The following is an 11,209-nucleotide window of genomic DNA, read 5'->3' as shown; positions in this document are numbered from 1 at the left end:
GCTGATGCTACAGGCGGGAGTCATCTGCTGTAGAAGCTCGGATAGAGATTTTCTGTTGGTGAAGCCTGGTAGGAGTCCGATTGCTAGAGAAGTCCATCTGGGATTTGCCTGATGTGGAAGCTTGTCTGAAGATTATCCGTCGGAGAAGTCCGATTTCATGAAGAATCTGACGGAGGATCGGCCGGCGGTGGACTTCGGATGGCATTGGGGAGGCTCGTCCGCTGGAGGAGTCTGGGGGATCCAGAGGCGATCGACCGTTGTAGAAATCCAGTTGCTGGAGCCCTTCTGTTATAGAAGCTCGTCCGGAATCCATCCGCTATGGAAGTTCGGACGGAGTCCGATTCTTGTAGAAGGCTGAAAGGAGGCCGCTTATTGTAGAAACTCGGATGAGGATCAATTATCGTGGAAGCTCGGAGTAGTGTCCTGACTGGTGGAGCCTGTCCCGTTGTAGAAGCTCGTCTGGAATCCATCTGCTATGGAGAAGCTCGGCTGAAGTCTATCTGTAATAGAAGTTTGGAAGAAATTCATTTACAGTAGAGGCTCGAATGGAATTCGCTTACAGTAGATATCCAGAGTAGATCATCTGCAGTGGGAGTTCGGCTCTTGCAGGAACTCGGTTGGAATCCGAAAGGTGGTCGACCGCTGTAGAAATTTGGATAGAGTCTGGTTATTGTAGAAATCTCATTGTCGGAGAAGCTCGGATATTGATGAAGTCCGAAAGAAGTTTGGAGTAGGATCGTCCGCTGCCGGAAGAAGTCCGGAAGAAATTCAGAGAATAGTTGATCACTGTAGAAGGTCGGCTGATAGTGAGGCCCAGAGAGCCTTTGGAGCGGCCTGGTAGATGAATGCAGAAGCTCATTGTCGGAGAAGTCTAGACGGTCAAAGGGGTTCAGAGAGACGCCACACAAGGTCGGAAGTCGGAAGAGTCCTGGAAGGATCGGTCTTTTACAAACTTCGGCTGGGGGTATTTTATACCCAACAAATTTTATGGGTAAACATACAGATATTAGATAAAGCACGTCAATGTAAACTACATTTATAAATAAAATATTTTTAAAATAATATTCAATATTTAAATTTTGCTTTAGATGGTAATTTATATCCAATCTGATCCGATCTGCTTCATCCAACTTATTTTAAGCCTGTAACATGTATAGGCCTTAATTCCGAGTTTCACGATGAGTCCACATCAATCATGGATAATGATATAATTCATCTTGAATCCGATCAAAATATTGTAATGTTTTACGAACCCTATCCCTATTCCTTGCCTTGGTCACTCTCATTGTTTATGTTTTTTATTTTTTAAAAATTTATCGACCCTGCCACAAAGTAGCACAATTCAATCTTCACGATTACGAGAATAATGGAGAAGAAAGTATCCTAATGAATAATGATAATGGTTAAACATGCGAAAGACTATATGTTATGATACTTAATTGTTCATTTCTTCAATTGATTATATTTTTTAATTTATAAAATATTTTATTTTTTAAAAATAATATTTTTGTTTGTTGTATTTTTATTATTTTAAAAAATTTAGTTTGTTATATTCTATATTTCATACTTTTGTTTTGTTTGATGTTATGCGAAATACCAAAATTAATATATATATTCATTTTATTTGTTTGATTTTTTTTAAAATAATAATTTTTATAATTTCATCTAATCCAACACATCCAATATATTCTGTTTAACTCTATCCAACCGTACAGCAATGGGATTGATATGGATAATTTCTAATTATTGGATACACGTGGGCAATGATCTATCCGATCTATATCTTGTCCGTTGCCGTCTCTAACCGGAGGAGAAACTCTTAATAACGAAATGTCCAACCATATTAACAATTATTAACCAACAATTCGATCTATTTATTGGACAGACCAAGAAATAAAAAAAAATCAAATTCAATATGTTTAATAAATAACTAATATATTATGAAATATATAACTTGATTACTAAAATAAATAGAATTGGTTGGGTTTACAATAACCCGTATCTATAGAAATAAAATCGTTTAAAATTGATTCTAAACAGATTATGAGGTTAGATAGATGTTGAATGGATGCAATTAATTATGCTATCGGTTATTAAAATGACCAAAATAAATTTGACATATCAAAACTCTAAATACAAATATAAATTATTTAAGAAACAAATTAGCCATATTCCTATAATACGAGCTGATTTATGCCGAACCAAAACCAATTTATCTTAGGCAGGATCCATGTTAAATTGCAGGTTCTCGGTGATAATGATGGTTGACCTTAACATTTTTATATCCAATTATTGCTACTTAACCCATTACATCAACGGGTCCCACATGGGCCCACTTGTCCTTACTTGGTGCATGGTTTTATCCCTAAGGAATCCATCACCCATGCCTGCACCATGCCCCGTCCCCGGGTTTGTTTAATTAGTGAATGCTAGATTACGAGATAATTTAATAATTTTTAAAATTAACTATTCTGAAAAATAACCAAAGTTATCATATTTAAAAATATTATCAAATTTTCAATAATATTTTTAAATAAAATAATAAGAGATATTTTGAATATTAAAATATATTTATTTAAATTAATAAATTTTTTAAATTAATTATATATATTAAAAAGATATATTTTTTATTATATTTAACAACGAATGTGAGAGATTCAAAAAAAATTATTGTTCAGGACATTTCTACTCATGGAGGGATGAACTGTTTCGAATCAGAATTGAATCATACCATTGGAGCAAGCTCGATGATAAGTTTTCGGCATTCTTTGCAGCTCTTTTCTTATCCACATAGATAAGTCCTGAATTGGTCTCCTCCTATAAGAAACTCTCTTGGTGCAGTGGAATCACATCTGTTGGGATAGATCCCATGCACTTAGCTGACTATCTTTTCTTTTGTCTCTGAACTGATTAAGAAAGCTGCATCAGCAATCTTAGCTCGGATCTTCTTTTTGCACTGAGTACTCCTGTTTCATCGTATACAGCTCACCGACCACGGAGAGGAAGCAACGTTCGCTCCCAGGCGTGCCAATTGGCAATTGTCCATAACATTTAGGAACTGCGCTAACGTGGCAGATATGTAGCAGTTATCTATGTTCGCTCGTACAATAGCTAAGATACCGGATTCACCGAGGACGGAGGCGCAGGGATGCCCAACTTCGCCACTCTCGCCTGCCCACGGGGACCTTGCACCACTTTGTCTCCTTCCGCCCTCATCGTCTGCCACGCGTCCCCTGGCACTCCATCTGGCTCACATGTTCCTGTTGTTCTCTTCCTCTATAATTGCTCGCCAGCATCGTTTTCTTTTTGCTACGTCTACCGCCGCGGCAAAATTTTGGTAATTTTCACCTCTAAATTTCAATTAATGGCGATGTGGAGGACGGCAAAGCATGCGATTCGATCCCTGGCTCCGAGGGTTCCCGATGTCTCTCCTTTCGTGAGACAGCTCCATGTAATCTTTTTAAAAGTTTCCATTTTTTTTGATTTTTGTAGCTATTAATCTGATTTGCTTTTGGTGATTTCTTTTTGATCTAACTGTTTGAAGTGTTTCGAGGAGTTCCGGTGTTTTCGATTCACTGCTCTTTGTGCCTTAAATCCTGTTGGAAAATTAAGTTTTTAGTTGTTTTGTAAAAATAATCCATAAATTTTTCCATTTTTTTATGTCGTTTGAAGAACTACTTGTAGGAAGTTTCAGCTCATTTGCTTCAATTCTCGCGATATAGAGTTATTTGGAGTGTTCGATGCCGTTGAGTGATTTTGCTATTTCTTTATTATGATACTACTAGTTACGTTTAAAAAAAATGTTCCTTTGGATTTAATTAGTGCATTTTTTTGGTAAAAGTTAAAGTATGAGTTTTCCATTATTTTAGTTTTTATTGAAATACTAATTTTCAGTAAGCTTCAGGTCCATTGGCTTCCTGACCACTATTTGCTGTGATTCAGAGGAGTTGTAAGCGTTTAAGCTAATTCTCTAATATAATCCTACAGAGAGTGCTAAAGTTAAGTTTTTAGCTCATGATGCTCTTCCATTTGCATAGAAAGCGATCTGCTAGGTTTTCTTTCCTGCTTTTGCTTTCTTTCTTTTTTCTTTTTGGGTCTGGTTTTCTCCCTTTTTCCTTTCCCTGTTTTCTAGAAAAAGAGTGAGGAAAAGTTTGGTTTGATCCCTAACTCTTTATCTAGTTATATTGGGTATGATCTTGATGCATGGAATTTTTTTTTTTCTTTTCCTGCATCATGATTATGGAATAAAAGAATTTGGTTTGTTGGAAAAAAAAAAAGGCCAAAATTGTTCTGGCCTAACTAAATATATCGCTTGTAATGAACTTCTTGGATCATTTTTGGCCATTTGATCACCATATTTGCTTCAGAGTACAGACTTGGTTGCCTGATTTTGTTTTCTTAATATCATGCAGGCTTCCCTGGGAGCAAAAAGATTGTTGGGGTGTTCTACAAGGCCAATGAGTATGCGGCGATGAATCCTAACTTTGTAGGCTGTGCTGAAGGAAGCTTGGGCATTCGGGAGTGGCTGGAATCTGAGGGCCACCAGTACATTGTAACTGATGACAAAGATGGCCCAAACTGTGGTCAGTATATGATTTTTGTTGATTTTATGTATAAGCTTTAGATTTTAATGTTTAGAAGTTAGTCGAGTAATATCATGCATCAAGATCAGCATTTGTGCCTTTATTAATAAATTTAAGCATTTGTCTGTTCAAATCAATGGATGGATAAATTTTGTTCAATGCTACTTAGTAGAGCTAGTTACATGGAAGATTAGAAGACAACTAGAATTGGAAAGGGGCTTGGATGCGTGTGATAGGGTCCATGAGGTGGATGGAGACATAAGAAAACCGTGTTGGTGCAAGAAAGACTTGACAAACTAGGGTTTGATGATGGATTTAACTCTGGACAGCTGATAAGTCAAACGGTACAAATGAATTCACCAAATTGACTAAAGTCCATGGGCAGGACTTTTGATTATCAGATGGATATAGATATGATCATATAGGGATGCTATAGCTCTCTTAGCTAGTACGCACACTGTTTAACCTGTTTGGAGACACTCCACTGTAAGCAAGCACATTTATTTGTTATTGTTTTAGAAATTGGCTCAGATTTTAGCTGCACCGGACTGCTTTCTTCTGTTATGTTACCTTCCCAAAGAAGTAACACCGTAAAAAAAGAAGAAGAGGAAAAGATAAAACCATTGACTCTCTCATTGGTTTGTGTTCTTTTGTTGTTATCTTCTGCAGTTCATACTACACATAATACCTCAACTTTGAATTGTACTCTTTATTCAGGTGAATTTGGTGTTTTCATGCATCATTTTATAATATAAAAACATAAGTGAAATTCAAACCTTACAAAGACCTGGTTCCAAATATTTATCATTATGAATGATACATTGTTTTACTTTAATCTTTTTTGTGATTGTTAATTGAGCACCACATCTCATTTTCAAGTCCTAAAATAATATATTTTTTAATACTTATTAATCCAAAGTTCTCTTTTATTGGATATTGCAATACTAAAAATTTTGTATCTTCTTATACAGAGCTTGACAAACATATCCCTGATCTGCACGTTTTGATATCCACCCCCTTCCATCCGGCCTATGTTACGGCAGAGAGGATCAAGAAGGCCAAGAACTTGCAGCTTCTTCTCACTGCTGGGATTGGCTCTGACCACATAGATTTGAAAGCAGCAGCTGAAGCTGGATTGACTGTTGCTGAGGTCACTGGAAGCAACGTGGTCTCGGTTGCAGAAGATGAGCTCATGCGAATTCTCATTCTTGTTCGGAACTTTTTACCTGGTTATCATCAGGTGATTAAAGGCGAATGGAATGTTGCAGCCATTGCATATAGGGCATATGACCTTGAAGGCAAGACCGTTGGGACAGTTGGGGCTGGCCGCATTGGAAAGCTTTTGCTCCAGCGTCTGAAGCCTTTCAACTGCAATCTACTGTATCACGATCGGCTCAAAATGGAACCTGGACTGGAGAAGAGATTGGAGCAAAATTTGAAGAAGATCTTGACGTTATGCTTCCTAAGTGTGACATTGTTGTTATCAACATGCCTCTTACTGAGAAGACGAGGTATGATTTTCTTCATCTATCTAGATTTCTTTATTATGAATTTATTTTTTTCAATTTATTTATTCAAAGTCCTTAAGGTAGCTATGTAAAAGTGACCACTTTAAATTAAGTCTTTTCAATATGAAATGGTCCATATCTTTAGAAAATTTGTTTGGCATAGATCACTCAGGAAAGAAATTGCTCTAGACTCTTGAGTCAATTTATCATACATGGTAGCTTTCTAGAAGCATATGCAGGAAATATGAAGTTATAAAAAGCAACTAAGGTTACTTCTTGGTTGTCATGGAACCGTAAATAGCACTAACCAAGATGCTGGGTGCCATATCTTTCTTATAACTTGAGTTATGTACTTCATGACTATAGCTTTTCTCACTTTGTTTACGGTCATGATGAATCAGCTGACTGAAAGATATGGCATGCTCTGTTTATTTTATATCTACAGTTTTCATTTTCCATTTGGCGTCCATGGATTGCTACTTGGTGCTGTTCTTATCCATTTTCATGCTTGAACTCATGTCTTTGTCAGCATACAAGCATCTCTCTCTTCATTTTTTAAGGTTTTCAGAGCAAAGGTATTACAATTTTCCTGCAGTTGAAGTTTCGAAAATATTAAAGTTTTCCTTGGCAACAAGGTGTCAGGATAGCCATTAATGTAATTTTTGAATTTGTTAGAATTATAACAGAATGGCAATGGTCATAAAATGGAGCTGCAACTTTAGTGTCAACTGATGTAGCAAGAATGTGATCATTCATTTTTAGATATTCTGCATTGTCTTTCCATTGATCAGGATATAGACTTGGTCACAATCTTTTGAAAATCTGTTTACTCAGATCGTATGCTATTGAATCCTCATCTTCTTCACCATGTAACTATTCTTTATTTGCAGAGGAATGTTTGACAAATATAGAATTGCAAAGATGAAGAAGGGAGTACTCATTGTAAATAATGCCCGAGCAGCAATCATGGATACTCAAGCAGTTGTAGATGCTTGCTCCAGTGGCCACATTGCAGGTATTCTTAATTATTTATCCGACAGTTTCGCGTGAAGAATAATTGAATCTCTATCTGAAATTCTGCTTCTTATTGTGGAACATTTACTTCTTGTTCATTATGGTGATTCGTTGCCCGTTATCATCTTCTATGATAACTCAATCCCAGTTTGGATCTGGATGTGTGAGGCATAGCTTTAAATGGAGTACTCATATAATCTTTCTAACAATGCAAGGTAAGATTAGGAGTGTATGATCAAAGCACTTCAAATTGTTATTCCTGCACATGAATGAGCTTGTCTTATTAGTAGTTCATTGAAAAACCACTTTACAATGGACATATGGGCTTTGAAGCCAAACCAAGCTGGTTTTGCTTGTTAAATGTTCCTTGTTTTATTTTGCACTGAGGTTGCTTTTGTAAACTGATTGCACAGCCCGTCTAATGATTATATTGCTTGTTTTAACTACAAGTGAAGTTTGGTTGTTCTTGTATGCTACAAACACATTAAAATTGTTGGGTAGAATGAAATTAAATGGAAACAATAGGTTAAATTATGAAGAGATGTGAAATTATATGCAGACCTATCTGTGAATTACAGACAAGCAAGTGTGAATATGGGATGGCCCGTTACTAGGTGTCAAGCATGACAGTCGAGTCTCATGACATGAATTTTGAGACCAAACTGAATTTGATGTGAGTAAAGTGATTATGCTTTGTCTCAAAGCTGCACAGATATGAAGGCAGCCATGCATAGACAGAGGCCTATTATCTGGTGCAATGATATGTCCTAAAATATTTGTCAAGCATGTGAAGGCAAATCAATTGATATGATTTCATTAGGGCTGCAACTCAGGCAGGTTAGGTCAGGCTGAGGGCAAACCTGAACACAACCCGACCTCTAAAGAAGTCAACCATAATCAAACCCAACTGAGTCTCAGGTTGGGATTTCTCTAATTCAGCCCAAGCCTACCCATCTTAAGCTAAATTGAGGCCTCAATATATAAGTAATCTATATGAAACATAAATACAAATTATTTGTTTATTGGGATGGGTCAGGTTAAGTCAGGTTTGGGTTAGGTGGAAGGTCAACTCTAACCAACCCTCCATGAGGTCAGATTGGATTTTTGAGTAAAAGCCGAACTCAAATTTATTCTACCAACCGAGTGGGTGGGGTAGGCGGGTTCAGGTTGAGCCCAAAATAAGTTGCATCCCTAGGTTTCATGAGTAAAGCAGTGATTTCTTGAGCAGAGAACAATTCAAACATCTAAAAAGGATGCTTTACAATGAATTTACAATACAATGCAATGATGCATCTGATATAAACACAAATCCAAGCAAGGAATGCCGGAGGTTAAAAAGAGCATATATTAGATTGCCAAATCACCTAGCAAAAGAACATGTATGGGTCTAGGGTCAAAGGAAAAAAAACTTGAGAGATGATGGGTGCTGAAGTCAAAGCATTTGAGTTAGGACGTGGAAAAAATAATGTTTGTAAAATGTACCATAGTTGCTCCATATAATACATGGAACAAGAATTGAAGGTCCAAAAGGAGATGCGATTGAGTTTCAAAGTTATGAAAATAATACAAGAAGAAAGGGGTTGCAACCGTTTGTCACAATCCACATCAAGGAGTAAGCTTGAATCTATCAAACTAATACAAAAAGGACTATGGTTGGCCAGAAGAGGGGGTTGGGGTGTGGAGGTCGGGGAGAGTAGAGAGAGGTTCAAGCTCCAGGGTCATTAAGAACCACCAATGAAGCCATGTTTTGATCAAAAATGTAATTTCTGAAGCAATAGAATATGGAAGACCCGACTCAAATAAGTTTGGCTGACATGTTTCCTATTGGCTGATTGGTTAGAAAAAGAATCTCACCAATTACAGAAGGACTGTTAATCAAATTTTAAGAGGTAAGTAATACAAAATCAACTCCATTTCTTGATCCCCAGTTTAAGAGTTCCCTTTTAGTGAGGACTATGTCAAAGTGACCCTAAACACAATTAAAATAGTGCTTCATTTGCGTGACTATAGTGTCCATTTGGTGATTGAATAGTGGATGTGCACTCCTCCCAACAAAAAACACGGTAAATATTAATAGTTTGACCTAGCTCTAGCAACCCACAAGGGTGGCTTAACCAAGGGTCTAAATCCTGGTATTGGATCCATCTTGGTTCGCTCCTAGGATGGTGTGGAGTTGGGACTGGATGGACTGAAACAGTCATTGACAACAAGAATAAAGAGGAAGAAAGAAAAAAACTGCATCCCACTCTGTCCTCACCAGGGCGCACCCCACCATCACGAAACAAGTGAGACTTACGACCCGTCAATGGACCAATGTCCATCAGACATCCCAGATGCTGGTTTTCTATCAGAATGGTACAGTACCGATGGCATCGTCTCGTTCCATTGAGATCTAAATTCTTTTCAACTGGAAGTGGACCAGTTAAAAATTTCTGCATCACTTATTCTAAACTTCCAATTCAGTCTGTTCGTTTTGTTTCTTTTTTCCGGTAATTTAATATAATGAAATGGCACTTGAGTCACCATTTTTTTCAAATCTTCAGGTTACGGTGGTGACGTGTGGTTACCCCAGCCAGCTCCAAAGGATCACCCATGGCGATACATGCCCAACCATGCGATGACGCCTCATATTTCAGGAACTACCATTGATGGCCAAGTATGCCATTTCATATTAAATACATATACATCTGCTTTTTACTCTTTCTGATAGATGGTACGATTACCAAATTTAAACTGAAATCATGCAGCTGAGGTATGCTGCCGGAGTGAAGGACATGTTGGATAAATACTTCAAAGGAGAGGACTTCCCTCCACAAAACTACATCGTTAAAGAAGGTAAACTGGCGAGTCAGTACCTTTAATCACACTTCTCTTTCATTGTGGAAGAGAGACTTCTTTCGTATGAATCTGCGGGCCATGTTGTCAGAAATCCAAATAAATCCTACAGTTCGCTGTATGGAACTGTTCACAAGTTCTGTTGAAAGTAATGATGTTGTCGGTACACTGTTGGGAAGCCATAAAATTTTGTTTCAGCTGGTTGTGTTGTGGATGAATGTGACAAATTGATTTATATCATGGTTTCTTTGTTTGCATATGCATTGTGTTTATTTCAGCTGTCTTGCTGAGTTTCTAGGTAGGAGTTCGATATCTCAATTTTGTTTAAAATTCAGAAATATTGTACCATGTGCATGGAGAGGAAAGGGTCCGTAGAGATCTTGTTGGTAGGTATTGTCCATTCATAAAAATCCCAATAACCTACTACCTTACTGAAACTTTGATGAGCTAATCTGGAGATGACACTTTAAACCTCTTTTGCTTGTGAGAGATTGCAGGAACATCCATGGCAAATATAACATTCCATGTGTCCATGAGAAATAATGATACAACAGTATTGTCAGATGTTTAACTAAAAGCAATCGAAGTGAAGCTTCTTAGACATGTGGTCATGAGATTTCGGTCAGGCAGGTAATTGACTCTCAAAGCAAGGCATTAAGGTCATTGGCCATCTCCAACTGGTGGATAAGTTTCCCTGGCGCTTCCTGGATCGTGGCTCAAATTGGTTGCTTTTTGATCGTTTGATTAGTGCAACCATGCAGCCCATTGCGTACTTGGAGAGAGGGAGATTCACAAAGTATAGTGTCACAATGTGTGTGCATGCGTGCACGTGCTTGCGCACGCGAGCAAGAATCCTCTTTCCTACATGTACCATGATACTTAGATGAAATGATTTAGGTTGTATACAGAAGGACATTGAAAGGTAGAAGTTTAGATTTTAATGAAAGGTAGAAGTTTAGATTTTAATGGGGCACTGTCTCGACATTTCAAGAGATTTCAGCCTCTCTGACCATCAAATCGCAAGAAGAAAAGTAAGTAACATATGGACTTGAGCAGGTCTCACTCCATGAAAGGAAAAAGGAGCATGGAAGAACTAAAAATGGATTGTGTTTTATTAGTTTCAAGCTTGTAGAAGACTCAGGACTCAATTTGCAGAAGAATCAGGAAGTATATAGGAGGTTGTGCTCTCTGTCAGCACCCAGTGGAATTGGTGGATCATATTTTCTCTAACTGCCACTTCTTCTCTTGCATTTGGAGATCTATATGCTC

The 11,209-nt window shown here is 37.6% G+C and overlaps 1 protein-coding gene across 1 annotated transcript; it reads left to right on the top strand.

Moving 5' to 3' along the window:
* Positions 1-4,348: 4,348 nt before the first annotated feature.
* LOC105058721 (formate dehydrogenase, mitochondrial-like) lies at positions 4,349-10,197 on the top strand. The gene is given in 6 exon segments (XM_073249280.1): positions 4,349-4,583; positions 5,555-6,004; positions 6,007-6,094; positions 6,982-7,106; positions 9,649-9,761; positions 9,853-10,197. Coding segments are annotated over 6 exon segments (1,002 nt in total). The 5' UTR covers positions 4,349-4,471; the 3' UTR covers positions 9,967-10,197.
* The last annotated feature ends 1,012 nt before the right edge of the window (positions 10,198-11,209 follow it).

Source organism: Elaeis guineensis, chromosome 15 (genome assembly GCF_000442705.2).
Source record: "Elaeis guineensis isolate ETL-2024a chromosome 15, EG11, whole genome shotgun sequence".
Classification (NCBI taxonomy): domain Eukaryota; kingdom Viridiplantae; phylum Streptophyta; class Magnoliopsida; order Arecales; family Arecaceae; genus Elaeis; species Elaeis guineensis.
Note: the sequence above shows the minus strand (reverse complement) of the source record. Positions and strands in the feature narration are given on the sequence as shown.